Source organism: Saccopteryx bilineata, chromosome 1, assembly GCF_036850765.1.
Source record: "Saccopteryx bilineata isolate mSacBil1 chromosome 1, mSacBil1_pri_phased_curated, whole genome shotgun sequence".
NCBI classification, from domain to species: Eukaryota; Metazoa; Chordata; class Mammalia; order Chiroptera; family Emballonuridae; genus Saccopteryx; species Saccopteryx bilineata.
The window spans coordinates 344,598,181-344,617,555 of NC_089490.1; the positions used below are offsets into that span (position 1 = coordinate 344,598,181).

A 19,375-nucleotide genomic window follows, 5' to 3' on the forward strand; every position below is an offset into this window, starting at 1 on the left:
GGTTGCCGACTTGAGCCGAAGGTTGCTGGCTTGAGCAAGGGGTCACTGGTTCTGCTGGAGATCTCTGGTCTGGGCACATGTGAGAAGCAATCAATGAACAACTAAAGTGCTGCCACTATGAGTTGATGCTTCTCATCTCTCTCCCTTTAGGTCTTTCTCTTTCTCTCATAAATAAATAAATAAATAAATAAATAAATAAATAAATAAATAAAACATGCTACTCTGATACCTTCTAAGACATGTATCAGTTTATCAAAAAATGACAACTGTCAAGAAAACAGCCTGGTACCCTGCAAGGGGAGAGGGAAACAGAACACAATTTCTAAGGGCTAGTCTGAACTAGGCAATTCCTCAGTCTTGATCTAATGTGCATGATGAAAGATGAGTATAGAATGGAGTACGAGACATTACATTCACTAGCCTGTACTTACCAAGGCAGGACAGTAACTATAACAAGATTTTTCAATAACAATGATTGAAATAAAAAGCAAAGCCTTGTGGTTAATCCCAAATTAGATATAAAGTTAAATTACTTAGAAAATTCTCCTACAACATGTTTCTCCAGACATTTCAGTTAATTAAGATTTTATTGTACTGAAAACCATAAATTTGGATCAAGATCAAGAACTGTGTTTTTCCAAGGAAAGGGTCCCTGAAATATACTTTAAATAGAAATTCAACCCAATTATATCCCAGGAATGTTTGAGCATAGATTAGGGAGCCCCAAAATCGACCCCAGCAAGGGGTGACTCACTGAATCAACACTGGGAAGTATGGCTTGCATCAATACATTAAGCTGACATGGGCTCAGGGCCCTTGACTGCTTCTAAGATGTGCTGTGTCACAATGTCCACCAATTTTCTAAACTCAGTTCCAAAAAATAAATATAAAATTGTATATTTGAGTATTACACCAAATTCGTCAAACACCGTCTCAAGATAATCTCTTTTTCCCATGTTGGATTGACTCTTCCTGTGACATCCCCAAACACCAAACCTACCACCCCCAAGGTGCCCAAGAGTTCTCACGTTCCTTCTGATTCTTACCTGGATGATAATTTCTGCTGGGCTCTCTTCAGCTTTCTTTTGGCCTACATTCTGAATACGCATGAACTGGCCTGTCGTAGGCACTCCTGGTATATCGATTTTCCTTGTTGTTAGGGAAGGGCCAACAGCAGATGGACTTGAACAGGAATCTCTACATTTCTGTTGCTGGGGAGTGCAATTCGCCATCCCTGTCACCACTACGTGGGTGGAGGATAATGATCCTGGTTCACCAGTGAACATACTAGTGGCATAAGCCTTCTTTGGGGGATCCACTACTATATGCTCTACATTTGTATCAATCTGAGCTTCCATCAAAGACATTTTCAAAATGTCTGACACTGCTGTCTTCTCAGAGGCCTGAATGGGAGATATGCTTGTAATTGGTGATGTCAGCTTAGGCACAGAACTGCCACCAGTTATCTTTGTAACTGTAGGTGGCTGACGCCCCTCAAAAGTTATCTTTGTAACAGAGGATCCTTGGGTTATAATTGGCTGCTCCACCTGAAAACAAATTGGGGTTGTGTGTGTTACAGCTACATTTCTTTGAGAAAACCTATCAAACACCCCAGACAATATGGCAAAAGAAATATCCGTGCGGTATACTAGGAAGACATTTTTGAAGCTTGATGTTTTGATAAGAGGGCTGGGTGGGAAAGTAACTGGTTACTTTTAAGGAAAGAGGAGGGGCTGAACGAACCTTTGTCCAGTCAGCACAGGTTCATAGCAATAAAGGAAAAAGAGGTCACAGCAGCCTGTTTTCCTTTGGGATTTATATTCCCACACAGTATACCTTAAACCTGTCTCAAATTATTTCATATAATCTTCAACTTTTTAAAATAAAAAGATTTTAAAAAATATTTTGCTTCAAAATACATTTATACAAACATATTCTATATATATATTTATATGTATTTATAATTTACACATACACGTCACTCCAAAACCACTGATCTCCCAAATATCGATTTTCTTTCAAATATTCATAGATAATTCCTCTGCATTCTAGAAGATAAATCTAGAAGACAATTTATTACCTAGATGGTAATGATGTAAACTACAAAGGATGATGTTCAATGAAGCCCCTTAAAAGACTGTAGCTTACTTAGCATTATTGCCAAAGAAATAAGAGTTTACAGGCATGGAAATAAGTATTTTATACCTAAAGCATAAAAATAATTTAGGGATATCGCTTCTATGCACTGTTTATCAATGCTGAAGTGATGTCATATAAAAAAATGCCTGGAAAATCAAGTTTTGAGTGCTATGACGTTTTTTTCTTCCTATATAAATGTGTGCATTTCTTCCCTAATGTCAACCTTCTGCTGGGGTAAACTAACAACAGCGTAATGAGACTTTCAAGTTTCCTCTTGCCAGGAGAAAGCACTGCTAATCACGATAGGGTCGTGATGGTCTCATTTTTTCCGTGAACAGAGAAGTTTAACTTTGCATGCTATCAATATTCCGTTACCTGGCTTGTCGGCTGTTTCTCTGACGAGGCTGGGAGCGCCATTTGGCTCTGGGGGGTTTGGGGTTGCACGTAGATTTTTGGTTGGTTCGGAGCCTGCTGCAGTTTAGGGAGCTGCTGTGTGGTTTTCACTGCAAGCACCTGTACTACAGTCTGTGGGGGCTGTGCCATTAGGGTAGGAAGCTGCCTGTCTTTGGCCACGATAGGATGCTGTGTGTGCTGTACATCAGGCTTGGGCTGTGCTTGTTCTTGCTGGAGAGGGGTGAGTTTCTGATGCCTGATGGAAAGCTGGGGCATCTGCGGAAGTTTGTGCTGCAGCGGGTCTGCCTGTAGGTGGATGGTCTGCTTCTGTTTAGTCTGGAAGCACTGCAGAGTTTTCACTTGCAGCTGAGTCTGCTCCAGCTGGGGCTGGCTAAGTTTCTGCTGTTTAGCGGACTGCGACTGAGTCAGGGCAGATCGGTAAAACAGACCTGTCTGAGGGTCTAAAGTGTCCATCTCTTCAACCTCGCCCTCCTCAGTTCCAAGTTCCTCGCTGTGTTTGGTAAAAGCAGTGTGACTGCTTAATGCCTAAGTAAAAAAGGCACAAAGTAAGAATGAAATAAGAAAAACACCTATATTGCTACATTTTCCTCAAAATGAAAAAGACTTGGTTATGACATTCACGCAAAAAGTTTTAGAGGGAAGAGCCTAAAGAGACCAAGAAATCTCAAGGTTTCCAAATCGAAAGGGGGCTTTACATTGAGACTCTTGTAATTTCAACTCTCAACATTAAGTACTGTCAAAACTGGACTACTCACTTGTATGTGAAAAGTGAGGGCCCAGAAATTATAGGTAAGTAGAGTAAGGTTGCTCTGCAGCTACAGCCCAACATGGACAAAGAAGAGAAGATTCCCTGGCTACAGAAACAGCTCTCTGGCCCGGTCATTAGAGACGTTAACCATCCAAAGAAAGTCACAGCAACCCAGGAGTGAGGCGTCCAGAGAAAAGCCAAGGTTCAGAGAAGACCACTTGGGCCGTGTGCATGTCCAACACTGTCCAGAAGGGAAGAATTGTTGTCCATCCCAGTACCCACAGAGGGCCTCTCTGATCAGAGTGGAGATGGTTTATCAGGCTTCACAAAGGTCTGCAAAAACAGCCCTCTGCTCAGATTCCAGGCTCACTGGGCAATAGTTTCCCAGAAACCTGGCTCCCAGGAGGAAAGGAGAGGGGGCAGGGGACAAGAGCTCTCCTGTCAGTGGAAAGGGAGACTGCCTGGTGTCATTCATAATAGTGTTGAGAGGGGGCACTGATCTTAACTGACATGGTTAGAGCCAGCCTGTCTGACTTTTCTGCCTGTCTTGAGAAAGGTCAATGTCAGGTTGGCCAGATGAGGGCCAGTCCTCCAGGCTAAGATCAGATACCCAGCAAAACCTCTGGCCATCTGGCTTCCCTCAGTGTCATAAGATCCACCCCAATCCCACCCTTTTTGCTACTTTGTCATATGCTATTCCTCCACTCAATCTCATAATGAAACCCTCCCCTATCTCATAATGAACTTACACACATAGGCTTTTAATTCAACAATTTCTTCACTGCCTTTCAGGTAGTTTGCCCTACCATTAAGGTCAACTGCTACCAGTTGAGTGACAGTGATTTGTATGAATACTAGTAAGTCACACAAAAATCTGACATCTATGATATTACTTTATAATAAAGGCAGGCTCTGACCTGTGGTGGCGCAGTGGGTAAAGCATCAACCTAGAATGCTGAGGTCACTGGTTCAAATCCCAGGCTTATCTGGTGACAGCACATATGAGAAGCAACTACTACGAGTTAATGCTTCCTGCTCCTCGCCCCACTTTCTCTCTCCTCTCTCTAAAAATCAATAAATATAATAAAGGCAGGCTACTTTGGGTGTAAATCCTGGTTCTGCCACCCAGGATGAGTTACTTAACTTCTGTGAGCATGCATTTCCTCATTTGCAAGAGGGATAGTACACCCACATTACAGGGACATAGTGAGAATCAAACAATTCAGTGTATTTAAAGCTCAAAGCACAGTATCTGACACAAAATCAACTTATCAACATGTTTCCTTTTTCTCATTATCCTTGAGACCAGATTTTACATTTTATATTAATTCTTTCTCCTTACTGTTGAATCTTTTCCTTCTTAATTGGTCACATATGGTAAAGAGGGGTTAAATATTTAGTTACCTACTTACTCATAATGTTCCCATGAGGATTCATTATAAAAGCAAAAAGTAAAGCAAATAAAAAACAAGCAACAAACAGTGAAACAAGCCAACTTCTATTTCATTTGAAATTACCTCAGTGATAAATTATTTCCTAACAATAAAATTTATATAAGCAGTGACCAATTCTGATGTCCCAGACTCATCTATGAAGATAGCCCTACCCTGTTGAAATAGTATGAATTCACAGAAAAGCCAAGAATACAATTTCTTAATAACTTTCTGTTAAGACTCCCAATTCATTTCCTCTATTCACTCCTCATAGATGAAGAACTACACATTCTTTGATTCAATTATCTCTCCTCTTATAATAGGAGATGAAACTGAACCTTATTTCAGGGAAAATGCGGCTACAAAAGGTAGGAAAAAAAAGAAGAGATACAACCTGCTGCATTATGTGGGTGATGGCTCCTGGGGAAGATGCCGGGATGGACTTCACCACCACTGAAGTCTGTGTTGCGGTCTGGGACTGAGCCACATGCTGGAGTAGTGTCCGCTGGGGCTGGGAGGGTTGTTGGGGCTGGGAGCGATGGCTGACTGAAAATAGAGGAGGTGATAATATTTCTCCAGAAATCACTATAGTATCTGTAATCAGTAGTCATTTTAAACAAATGTCTGTGATACTGCATCACAGAAAGTGTGATACTATGAAACAGGAGGCAGGAGGACCAGAGTTTGCCCATCTATAAGCTGTGTGACTGAGAAAGTCACTTATCTTCTCTGAGACTCTATGTCCTCATCTGTAAAATGGGAATAACAGAGCTATTATAAGGATGAGATGAGAAATGTATGTGGAAGCATAATGAAAGATATCACAAAGGAGGAACAAACTGCTTCAAGTTACATCCTCCTATGAGTTGCATTCACTTTCTCCAATGACCTTTATCCCACTAAGGTAACAAAACAATGATCACATTCTGTAATCAAATCCCAAATTAACTTAAAGATAATAGGACAGTATAAATTGATTTAATCTCCTGACCCAGTTTCAAATGCAACAGAAACCAGAAGCATTCACTCCTTTATATAAAGTGACACTGTATCACAGTCTTACAGTTTCTAAAGATGTAAGAGGTCAAGATACTACTGCAGAGAGAAAACTGGACCAAGAGTTACACCTGGATTCTGTCCCACTGTGCCACCAACCAGCTCTGTGAATTTGAAGAAGTCACTCAAATTCTATCTAGCCTCTAAAATTTAGAGGTTTTATTTGTTTGATTTTTGTTTTTTAATGGGATAATAAAAATGTGTTTCTAACCTAGAAGGGAACGAAATGAAGTACAGTAATGGACTGAAAACAGTCCTTATATTGTTAAGAACTAAAATATAAAGTTAATAAAATAATAGAAAAATCAGTGTTCTTTAAATTTAGCTCTTCTGACACAAATGGATAGGGGTATAGACTGAAATAACCCCATTTCTTACTCTGCTGCTATAGAGGTTCCATGGAATCAACTATTCTATACTGATGTCAAGTGATCACATTTTATCAGCCTGAATTTCAATGTTTTAAACAGTATTTACTATACACCACTTCTTATTCTACAGAGCTTTAGTTTTTTTTCCACCTGAACTGGACTTTTTTTTAGTAATTAAATTTAATGGAATGAGATTGATTATAAAGAGTACTTAGGTTTCAGGTAAACATTTCCATAGCATTTGAAATGTTGATTGTGTTGTGTGCCCATCACCCAAAGTCAAATCATTTTCTGTCACCTTATATTTGTTCCTTTTTACTACCCTCCCCCTGGTAACCACTTCACTTTTATCTATGTCCACGAGTCTCAGTTTTGTATCCTATCTAGTTGTGAAATCATATAGTTCTTGGCTTTTTCTAATTTAATTATTTCACTGATTTATTATAATGTTATCAAGGTCCATCCATGTTGTCATAAATGGCAATATGTCATCATTTCTATGGCTGAGTAATATTCCATTCTACAGGGCTTTTAAAAATGCTTATGTTTACTGAGAAACCAACTTTTTGAATTAGGAACAGTAAAAAAATCTAGAAAACTAGCTAAAGATTTTGAGAATAACAGAACTCTCTCAATCATCTATAGTTCTAATGTTCATTTATCTTGATCTATAATTTCAAGTGGTAATGGTTCTATTTTCAGAAAAGTCATTAGTGGGGTGTCCAAGGATAAGATGACCACTACAGAAATCAATGTAAAAGTGCCATTTATGTTATAAGTACAGAGCTTTAAAACTCTCCAGTGTAATATAAACAAGCTTTATTTATTTCGGTAACACATTCTATCTATATTCACAAATGCAGTTTTTCTACTGTTACTATATATGTGCCTATACCTCATATAAGAGATTATAGGCAGCATCACCAGTCTTCTCTTATAAATGTACTACAGTACCACAGTTTGCTTTATATTTACATTTTAAATTATATGAATTAATAAAATCTCCCATTTATGTGCTCAACCAAACTAGAAAAAAAGGGAGTTAGGATTTATATCAAAGCAGCTATTGAAATCATTTATGACTAAGAGAAAAACAAATCATACTAATATTAAAATTAAGCAAGCAAATTAATGGTTTTTATTGATGTAAGCATCATCAGAAATGAATGACATTTGAAAAATAAAGATAATTTCTGATTAAATTATCAGATTATATGGAACATTTCTGCTGTCTATACTAATCTTTATCACATTTTTTAAATTAAGAAATTAAATGGATTTAATAGATCAACTAAAACCATTTAAAAATAATCTTTATTCAAGATACTATAAATCTCAAAATAGTCACTTATTTCTTTAAAGAACTCATGTTTTCCAATGTCAAACTGCTCACTTCTAAAAAAGAATACCACTATTTTGCAAAAGAAAAATCTCTCTTCATTCACTGATTGGAGCTTCAGATCAGAGTAGAATGCGTCCATTTATGGGTTTCTCCTCCAATCACTTTTCACCTTTGGTTAGACTACAAATGGATGCACACCACTTACCTAGAAGAGGAAAAGCAACCTCTGTCCCCTCATTAATGCATTCTAAAAATGACAGTATGGGAAAAATCATAGGTCTCTTCATCTATTTATGATAATCTAGTCTATCCCCAGGGGTCAGTACCGAGTTCCCTAACATATTGCCCTCTGCTTTATTTAGGTTTCTGCTAAATATCTCTAAAGACAAATGCTAAAACAGCTTTCCATAATTTTTATGTGGATTTTCCCATTTGGCAATTTTAAACAATTAGTCTCCTAAAATGATGCCAAAGAATTCCTTTTCTGCTTTGGTATTTATATCCTTCAAATATTTATTTACTTTATGTTCTCTTTGAATCACTGTAAGACAGGTATTCTTTACATAGTACCTCATAAGTCCTCTCTCCTAACCCCCAATTATTCTCATTGCTACTCTCTGAACTATTTCAAATCTCAAGTAATGAAGTGTCCAAAACAGAAAGCAGTATTCCAGGTGTGGCCTCACCAGAATACGAGAAAAAAATCTATTATCCTTCCTGCTCCATTGTCTATATATGTGCCATCTAAAAATCTCATAAGTGTGTTGTTGCTAGACTATATTTTAAACAAATACTTAATTCACTGTTCACTAGAACTCCTAAGTATTTAAAAGAATTTTAAATTTTCTACTTTTTCTTTACATTAAAAAAAGGGTTGGATTTTATACCTTCTTTCTCCTTTGATCCACCTCCCCTCCCCCTAAATTAAAAAATTCAGATACATAAACATGTTTATTCTTAGATAAAAAATATTTTATCCTCTCTGCAAACATTGCCCTATATTCACAGATATTATTTATAGCCAAATTGCAGTTTTATATTGCTTGCATACTTTGTAACACGCTATTTTTTCCCCTAGTTATAAAAGAGTAAATCCCTAGGACAAAGTGAATTTGCTTAGAGCAAACTAGAAAAAATCTAGAAGTATAAAAAATATATTCTCCCCCAAACAACCATCCCACAAAATCCAGAAAGGTAGCTCTCCTACCTTAATACTACTTTTAAAGAGGACACCTACCAGTAGTGATGTATTCAGCAACTAGTTCTGACTCTACTACAGCAATTGATGGACTCTCAGGAGAATGTCTCTTTTCCTGGGTCATCTGAATAGGCACTGCCATTTGACTCAAGTCAATAGTGGGTTGTCTCGGTTTAGATTCCAATTTTTCCTTTACTGCATAAAAGAGTCAGGGGAAAGGTTAACTTTTATTACAAACAGCTACCAAAACCAGAGTTGTCCACGAGAATAATGAACCAGACCACTGGCGTGCCATAGCGGCAGGAACTAAGGAGACAATGAGTTGAAAAGAAAAAAGCAGATTGCTATGCAGGGCTATAGAGTCCACAACTTATGCAATCACCCAGAAGCCTAGCAAAAAGTACTCATATGAAATCAGTAAAATTCCCCCTATTATCACTAGGCCAGACAACTGATTCTGTTTTCCTTGTACACATTCCCCTTATAGTATTTCTTTTACCCTTCTTCAAAGTAGTCCCTGGTATCCTTGAGTGCACCAACCTGAAAACAAAGGGTGAATAAGCAGTACAAAGCATCATTTCCTCCCAGGCATACCTATCTAGAATAGTGCAACACTGTGATCAGTTTAATTTGATATATTAAAAATTGAGATAATCTCTAAAGAAATGTTACATGTTTTCAATGACTCTTAAAAAATAAAAATTTTCAATGTTAGGGAAAAAATGGCCTCTCTGTTCCTGCAAAAAATATCTTATGGAATGGTCTAAAATCAGAAATTTTTCCATGGATAGATTTACTTTTCTATCATCACTTTTTCTACAAAATCTATTCATTCAGTTTCTATCCTCTATAAAGCATTAATGGAAATGTCTGAGTATGTCAAAACCAAGCAGCTGAGGAAATGACTAAGGACAAAAATAATATCAATATGTAAAAATGTTAACCAAAGACTTACATTAACTGCTAGTGTTCTTTGGGTAGTACAGAGTGAATGTTAGACAAACAGTAGTAATTCAGCCCACTGAATGATCATTTATATTATACTCACAAAGCATATAACATGACAAAATCCAAAGAATCACTTAAACAAAGAAAACCAAAAGAACATAAAAGTCACTTCACAAGTAGAGAGGACATTGAACTAAGAATCGAGAAGTAGAGTCTCAACTCTGCCACTAACCAACTGGGTTACCTCTCTAGATCTGTTTACTTATCCATAAAACGCAGGGGTTGGATGAGATCATCGCTAAGGTCCCTGAAATACTCCGACAATCTCTCATAATAGAAAAGACAGTATTTATAACACAGGTTTTGCCTAGAGTTCATTGAAGATATTTTGTAACTAGAAATGCTGACAGGATCTTGTTACATGAGGATAGCTTTGCATGGAAGCTCAAGTGGTTAAATTATACAAAGAAATATGAAGATAAAATTAAAACAATTTAGAATACTAGAAAGGGCCATTAATGGTGTTTTATGAACACAGAACTGCTCCACCAACATCAAGGAGGATGGCGAGGGCCCTTTGATCAGCTTCCTATTAGTCTTGAATAGATACAACTGGCATCTGTACTGCATCTATCTTTCCACTTAGAAGTGACAGACCTACTCCTTTCTGATGGTTAAGATGTAACAGGATTGATTGTCCATTCTAATCAGGAGACAGAAAAGCTCTGTTATTTTCCCACCTTTCTACTGACTATATCTGTCCTTCATACTCCTGTGCTCAACTTAATGAACTGACAAGTAAACAGACTGAACCAATGATTATACACAAGTCCAGAGGGGGGAAATGTGCTCAAATAATAACAAAGAAAATAGAACAGTGGTAGTGGTAGTATTTTAGCACAACCCATCTCTAGAGAAAACATGCTTCATTCAACTGAGCATGTGAATTCATACCTGTTGTCTGTTGGAGTTCTAATAGAGCTTTGATTGTTGAAGTAGCTGATTGTGATTCACTGGATACATCCTGATAAATTATGGTGGGGCTAGTCTCCATTGCAATCTCATGTTCTGACCAATCCTGACGCCGGGAAGCAATTACATGAACTACAGGCTGGGAATCTGTTTTATATTAGTTAAAAAAAAACAAACCCTATAAACAAAGTTTTTCTTAAAATAAACAATTTGTTTTTTTTTTATTCTTGTATTTATTGTAAACTTAATGTTTTATCTCCCCAAGAAGACTATAAGCCCCCAGAGGACATACTGTCTTTTAGGTCTGTGTTCACTTAAAAATTCATTCATTGATTCAACAAAGTGGGCATCTAGGTGCCAGAGTCCATATTTGGCATTGAGGATACAAAAGAGCTCACAAAATAATCAGAGGATTCTCAAGAAGCACACAATCTGGTTGGGGAGACAGACATGTAAAATGACAAATTACAATTCACTGTGATCATTGCTGTAATAAATAAGTGTGGATTTGTGTGGGTGGGTGCATATTTGTGTCGAGTAAGAACAAAATGCTGTAGGAGTCTTATTTTCCCCAATGCACCTAAAAATGTGCTCTGCATTACAACCTCAGCATTCAGTCAACACTTATTGAATGACTGATTTACTGAAAGTAAATTCTGTCCATTGACAACAAGAATGGGCAGAGAATCTAGAAGCAGCAAGATATAATAGGACACATATAACATTTGGAGTTCGAAGTCTTAGGTTATAGCCCCAGCTCTATCAATTATTAGCAAGTTGATTCTTTGGGTCTTAGTATTTGGGTCTTAGTGTTATTCCTAAAATGGGAACAATAAAATCAACTCTCTACCTCATGGAAGTTCTGAGGATATAAAAAAAATAGTTTATGTAGAAGAGTTTTATAATCTATAAAGGACAACAGAAATGTTATTGTTGTAGTGGCAGTGGCCTGAAAGTCATCAATTCTAAGACTTGTTAGTTTCAAAATAAATTTTACCCTAATTCAAAATTTATTATGTTCATGCTATGTAAATACTACATGTGCATCAAACTGAGCAACAAAATATTTACAAGTTTTCCTTCTACAGAATAAGCAGGTTAGATCCATTGTTCAGTTCTTAAACTCCTTTGTCTAAGATACCACATGAAAATTATGCAAGATATATAAAGGCATGATCCCTACTCCCAAGTTTAGATTAAATGAAGGAGACATAAAATATATACATACAGCTTTGCATTTTGGGGTAAAATCAAATGATTAGGGCAAATAAATAAACATTTAAGAAGGAAAAGACTGCTTTGAATTGGCATTGTTACTGAAAGCATCACAGAAGAATAAAAAGAATTCACGTAGCCACCAAAATAAGAATAAATACAACATAAGTTCAACCTTCTATGACCATTATATTTTTGAAAACCACAAAGTTGTCCAAAAACGCTGGGACAGGAGAAACAACTCTTCAAAAGTAGTAACAGCCTCCCCCCCCCCCAAACCACCAAAATCAGTCTACACTAGATCTGAAATTTTAATTACCATTAACAAACTGTATCTCTGCCCTGCCCCCCCCTCCACAAAAACACTAGGTAAGATATATGCTATACAAGGCACGTATAATTTCCATTAAACTTCCCCCCAAATCTAGAAAATTGAAGGACACTATCCTGCAATACCAAATGCCATGTGAAACATGTAACAGTTTTTATTTACTCATTCTCAGTAGATATATAGAAAAAATTTAAAAAAAAATTTTTTTTTTTACAGAGACAGAGAGAGAGTCAGAGAGAGGAATAGATAGGGACAGAAACGAAGAGAGATGAGATGCATCAATTATCAGTTTTTCATTGCAACACCTTAGTTGTTCATTGATTGCTTTCTCATATGTGCCTTGACCGTGGGCCCTCAGCAGACCAAGTAACCCCTTGCTTGAGCTAGCGACCTTGGGTCCAAGCTGGTGAGCTTTGCTCAAACCAGATGAGCCCACGCTCAAGCTGGCGACCTCAGGGTCTCGAACCTGGGTCTTCCGTATCCCAGTCCGACGATCTATCCACTGCGCCACCACCTGACCAGGCTAGAAAAAATTAAAAATTTTTTAAGTGAGAGGAGGGAAGACAGTGAGACAGACTCCTGCATGCACCCCAACTGGGATCTACCCAGCAACCCCTTTCTGGAGTCGATGCTCGAATCAACTGAATTATCTTCAGCATCTGGGGCCAAGACTCTAACCAACTAAGTCACTGGCTGTGGGGGGGGGGAAGAATGGGGAGAGGGTGGGGGAGAGAAGATGGTCACTTCTCACGTGTGCCCTGACCATGGATTAAACCCAGGATATCTATACACCAGGCTGACGGTCTATTCACTAAGTCAACTGGCCAGGGCCAATATGTAGAATTTAAAGAGAATTATATTAGGAAATCATTCTTTTTATATAACCTAAGTTCTCTAATTTAAAAAATTCTGTTGATGATACAAGTACCCCATGGTTAGTTAGGTGAGAGGACCTATAGGCAAAGAATGACTTGGTAACCCTATTCTATATACACTGACTATCTAGAAGAAAGCAAGGATTACATTTGTAGAAAGATACGGTAGAGACTATAAAAGGAACGTAAATTTCCAGATGCAAGAACCTGTCAGAGACATCACCACAAATAACATCATCCCACACAGACTGGGGAGATTTCTCACTCTCTTTCTGCCCAAACTCAGAAAGACCAACTGAGTATCAGAAAGTATTACTGCAACAACTGTGACACAGAATGGGAGAGTGAATCTGAATGTGAAAACCATTTCTTGAGTGATTTTCCTTTCTACTTTTGGCTTATGTTTACCCTGGACAAATCTACTGTCTATCAAGTCTGATGCTGGGATCAAAAAGTAATGACTGAGATGCCAGGAGCATGATCTCATTTTCTATATTTTTTGGGAAGTTTTGAAATTATATACCCCTGGTGTAGCATATATTCTACCCAGTATTGTTTTTTGGGGGGTGGGGTGGAGAAATACAGTTTGTACACAGTAATTAAATATTTATTTTGTTTTCAATAGAAAGAAAACATTTTTTGAACGACTTCCCTATCTCTCTTGAAGATGGTGGCCTGCTGACCCTCAAATTTCTTTCTCCACAAGTCACTTCACAAATATTTATTAAATGCTTACCACATGTTAGGTACTAAAGATACGCAATGTACTGTTACATCCAAAGGCCATCTCTATGGAAGAATGTCTCCTATGTCTTTACTATAAAATGTCTATTACTTTCATATAATCATTAAGACCTGTCAGCTAGAAAGATCTGCCCTGGTCAGTTGGCTCAGTAGATAGAGCGTCGGCCTGGCATACAAACATCCCAGGTTCGATTCCTGGTCAGGGCACACAAGAGAAGTGATCATCTGCTTTTCACCCCATCTCTCTCCCCCTCCTACAGCCAGTGGCTGAGTGTTGGCCCCAGGTACTAAAGATAGCTCAGTTCATCTGAGTTCGTCAGTCTCAGGCATTAAAAATAGCTTGGTTGATTTGAGCATTGGCCTAAGATAGGGTTGCCAGGTGGATCCCAGTTGGGGCACATGAGGAAGTCTGTCTCACTATCTCCCCTCCTCTCACTTAGATTAAAAAGGAAAGAAAGAAGAAAAAAAAGAAAAGAAAAGAAGGGGAAGGTAGAGGAGGGGAGGGAGATCTAAAAGTTCATTTAACGCTGTCATCAATCTTATGCTAAAATCTTCACAAACTATCACCACCAGCCCAGAACTCCAGCACCAGAGAACTCACTATTTTCCTAACAATGTCCTTCCATCTCTGCATAGTTATGACAATTAGCAGAATTACCTTAAAATGGAAGCAGGTTTTCCTGTGACTTCTACCCAATAGTTCTAGCTTCCACTCATGTATCCAAAAAGACCAATTCTTTTCCCTCTTCCACATCACAGTCCTCAAGATAACTGACAACAGTTCCCATGTCCCCCCAGCCCAACCTTCATCTTCTCTTCTCCATGATAAATGTTCAGTATTCACTAAATATCCCTCATATCAAGTGATTCCCAGATGCCGTCTAAACCATCTCTTCAAAACTAAACCCAACATGTCTACATCCCTTCTGTTATGTAACATGTACCTGCCCTTTGAAGTATTTCATAAAGCCTGAGGCCTCCATAGGATTTAATTGCCTAGACAGCATAGTCCAAAATGTTCCATAGAACATTAGTTCCTCTACAAAAGGAGGGATCATGGTAAAAAATGTTGGGAAATATTTTACATTATACACTCCACTCTTCATCTTTCATAATATACATTAGTACATAACAGCTTTGAAAAGTTCTGTAATAAGTATGTTTTGCTTAACCTGAATGTATTCCCCACACTCATCATGACTGCCTAGATCAGCGGTTCTCAACCTGCAGGTCACGACCCCGCGGGAGTCGAACGACCAAAACACAGGGGTCGCCTAAAGCCATCGGAAAATACATATTTATTATAAAATATGTATAAAATACGTATTTATTATAAAATATGTATAAAATACGTATTTATTATAAAATATGTATAAAATACGTATTTATTATAAAATATGTATAAAATATGTATTTATTATAAAATATGTATTTTCCGATGGCTTTAGGCGACCCCTGTGTTTTGGTCGTTCGACCCCCGCCAGGGTCGTGACCCACAGGTTGAGACCGCTGGCCTAGATCATGAAGTTGCTGGAAAAATCATCCTAGAAACCAAGCTGTGACCTACATAAAGCAATGTTCTCTTCCATTTTACTTCAAATAATCTTGTATTCTATCCAACCTACCTTAAAACTTTTTGGAAATAAACAGAAGAATAAGAATCAGCCTGACCAGGCAGTGGCGCAGTGGATAGTGTCGGACTGGGATGCGGAGAACCCAGGTTCGAGACACCGAGGTTGCCAGCTTGAGCGTGGGCTCATCTGGTTTGAGTAAAAGCTCACCAGCTTGGACCGAAGGTCGCTGGCTTGAGCAAGGGGTTACTCGGTCTGCTGAAGGCCCACAGTCAAGGCACATATGAGAAAGCAATCAATGAACAACTAAGGTGTCGCAACGAAAAACTAATGATTGATGCTTCTCATCTATCTCCGTTCCAGTCTGTCTGTCCTTATCTATCCCTCTCTCTGACTCACTCTGTCTCTGTAAAAAAAAAAAAGAATAGGAATCATTAATATTTTTTTATTTTTTAAAAATATAAAACCCAGTAAGTCTAGCCTATTTCCAAGTAAGAAAGGGAAAAAAAGATCCAATTAGGAAGAAAACATCAGGAGCGGTGGAAGGCATATGGTCCAATCTTTAGTTAGTGACCTAGGCAAGTAAGGTCTTGATCCATTAGGCTTGGTCACCTGTCTAACAAGATCTAAAGATCTAAAAATACTCCCTATGTGTACCACTTAAAAGGATCACTCACAAGGTGTAGAAAGAACCCCAGAAAGGAAAAACCACTTTGGATTCAGACAACAAAAATAAATTTATAAGGCTGAAGTTTAACACTATGCCACAGATACTATGGTTACTGTTTTGTATTTGTTCATTCAGTATAAGTTTTACTGAATGTGTACTTAGTGCTAGTTAACCTGTTGCTAATTACTGGATATACAGAGATAAATATGACCCTTGCCCTTGAGAAGCTAGTGTGGATAACAATTATTATAAACTAACAAAAAGCATAAAATAAAATGATCAATGATAAAATAACCAGTAGTACAAAGCAATTCTGGAAGTACAATGTAGAAGGAATGATGAACCCTCCCAGGGGGATCTAAAAAAGTGAAGCAGCAAGGTAAAAATGAAGGTCTCTATTCTAGCCCGTGAGGGAATAGTTCAGGAATAAAGTATAACACCTACACTGCTCATACTTAGGGATGGGAGATGATGCAGAAAAGTTTAGAAACCTGAAGTAGAATCAAGAAATTCCCCTGGCAAAGAGACATCTGTATTTCCAGGATTTGTACAGAGAAAGTAATCAGAAAAAGAGATCTGAAGTCAATAAAAGGTTGATTCATTTTTACAGTAGAATGCCAATTATCAAATATATAAATAATGGACTTTAGAAAATCATCAGAAGATGCTAAAATTAGGAGATAAATGTTTAATGAGAAACATAACATTTATATAGTCTCAAAGTATCTCCCCAGAAATTAATATAAATCTCAAAAGAAAATAAGTAACTTCATAATGCAAAAAAAGGAAAGACATCACCTTAGCCAAGTGATCATTAACATCATCAATATTGGGACAAGCTGACATCATGTGAATAATGATGAAATAAAACTAAGGGCATAACACATCTGTGGAATTCCTACTCAATCTAATCAAGAGGAAACAGAGAAAAACAAACTGAATATTCTACAAAGTAACGGATCTATATACTCTTCAAAAAACTGACAAGGTCAAGAAACACAAAGAAAGACTGAAGAATTATCCAAAGTAAAAGGAAAATAAAGAACCATGACAATTAAATGCAACTAAATGCAATGCATGGTCCTGAGTTAGACTGGACTTATGAAAGGAGTATAAAGAACATTATTGGATAGTTGACGACATTTGAATGGACTGTAGATTATAGAATCACAGCATTAAATTTCTTTATTTTGAAATTGCATTTCAGTTATGAAGAGACTAACACTTAAGAAATAGAAACCTACAAATGTAAGTATTTAGAGGTAAAGGACATGATATCTAAAACTTCCTCTCAAATAGTTAAGAAATTTAAATATTGTAAACATGATGGTTGTGGGGGGGAGGGGTAGAAAGAGAATTAACAACAAAGCCAAAAGGGCAAAATGTAAACTAGTGGTGAATCTAGGTAAAGAGTAAACACAGTTCTTTTTACTCTTCCCGCTACTTTTTTCTAAGTTTGAAATTACATTAAAAAAAATAGTTGCTATAAGAGAGGGGCTAAAACTCACAAAAACAATATAAAAAAAAAAATGGACTGCTATGTAGTGCTTATATTCCTAGTAGTTGCAACCTTCACATACCCTGAAAAACAGCATGATTTTAGACTGACTCAAATCTTTATCCTTTTCTCTTTAAATCAAAGCATATATATTCCCAGCCCCTTGTCTTTGTGAGAATGTACTAAGAAGCTATACAAATATAAGAGGAGAGGGGCAAATGCAGATTATAAAAACTGGCTTTATAGTCAATTATATTAGATATGCTTATTCTTAATTATAAAATGTATTATTATAGAATATTTTAAAATACACAGTGAATGATAGAGAACTAATAAATAAAAATAGATAATACCTGTATTAAAACAGATCAAACAGCAGAAAACCATATAATCAATCACTTCCAAAAAGAGCCAAACTCTTGTACTATTCTTAGAATGAAACTGAAGATTCAGTAATGAAATGACATGTTTGGGAAGTACAACTCGCCTAGAGCTCCCTTAGGAAAATAAGAGCAATTTCAAAAGATAATCTGATATATATGATATATATATATATATATATATATATATATATCATATATATATATGGACATCTACTGTTCATATCCCCCTTTCAGCACCAACTCATAAGCTAAACATTTTACATATTTTATAAAATGAGTGACATACTGCTATTTGTCAAAATTGACTTTTTTATTTTCTTTGAATTGTTGAGTTTTCAAAGGTCATTTCAAATGCTTTGTTACCCTTGCCTCACTGGAGTATGATCTTCCAGCCTTTGGCATTTTTTCGTTACTAATAAAATGCTTATACTGAAGTTGTACATATATTATTCTTTATCCCTTATTCTAGAATTTAAGCTCCTAGGGAGCAAGGACTATATTTTACTCAGCTTTTGTAGGTTCTAGCACAATGCTTAGCACACAGTATAAACTAATAAATAATTCTCAAATTGAATTAATAGAATAATTAGCAATTTGAACCATTAGTCTCCCAAAAAGACTAATTTGGGAAGACTCTACTGAAGAGTTAAAATAATAAGTGCTTGCACAATATGAAGAATCTGTATTAGAAAAATGCTAACAAAGCACTCCAGAAAAGAAAATAGGGAGGCAGGGAGAGGGAATAGAGTGAATGAAGAATGATCAAAGGAAGATAAACAGCTTTGCTTAGATGCATCAGAGCATCTAAGGCATAATACCCTGACAATAAGAGTGGTTCAAGGTAACTGACAGACATGAGTACTAGATTTGTAGAAGGTCTCAAAGACTATGATCATGACTTAATTTCAAGAGACTTCCTAGAAGAACAACATAATTAAAACAGCACTGAGGGCCCTGGCCGGTTGGCTCAGTGGTAGAGCATCAGCCTGGCGTGCAGGAGTCCCGGGTTCGATTCCTGGCCAGGGCACACAGAAGAAGTGCCCATCTGCTTCTCCACCCCTCCCCCTCTCCTTCCTCTCTGTCTCTCTCTTCCCCTCCTGCAGCCAAGGCTCCATTGGAGCAAAGTTGGCCCGGGCGCTGAGGATGTCTCTGTGGCCTCTGCCCCAGGTGCTAGAGTGGCTCTGGTCGCGACAGAGCGATGCCCTGGATGGGCAGAGCATGGCCCCCTGGTGGGCGTGCTGGGTGGATCCCAGTCGGGTGCATGCGGGAGTCTGTCTGACTGCCTCCCCGTTTCCAGCTTCAGAAAAATACAAAACAAACAAACAAACAAAAAAAAAACAGCACTGAGGCCAAACTGCTTCCTTACTATAAAGTTTGGCTTCATAGTCCTTTCCTTATAATGAAGAGCCACACAATTATTATCTAAACTGGCATACCTTTGAGAGGGAAAGGGAATGCTATTAATAA

General features: G+C 37.5%; 1 protein-coding gene across 9 annotated transcripts in view; it reads right to left on the reverse strand.

Moving 5' to 3' along the window:
• EMSY (EMSY transcriptional repressor, BRCA2 interacting) overlaps positions 1-19,375 on the reverse strand; it is a 109,094-nt gene that overhangs the window by 4,348 nt on the left and 85,371 nt on the right. For 6 of the 9 annotated variants that reach the window (XM_066249789.1, XM_066249771.1, XM_066249812.1 and 3 more), the window contains 5 exons: positions 10,604-10,768; positions 8,741-8,896; positions 5,129-5,280; positions 2,515-3,078; positions 1,047-1,547 (listed from right to left, as the gene is read on the reverse strand). In XM_066249789.1, coding sequence (XP_066105886.1) covers positions 1,047-1,547; positions 2,515-3,078; positions 5,129-5,280; positions 8,741-8,896; positions 10,604-10,768 — 1,538 coding nt within the window. The remainder of the gene's footprint in view (positions 1-1,046; positions 1,548-2,514; positions 3,079-5,128; positions 5,281-8,740; positions 8,897-10,603; positions 10,769-19,375) is intronic. The other 3 variants (XM_066249831.1, XM_066249807.1, XM_066249822.1) reach the window with 3 other exon arrangements.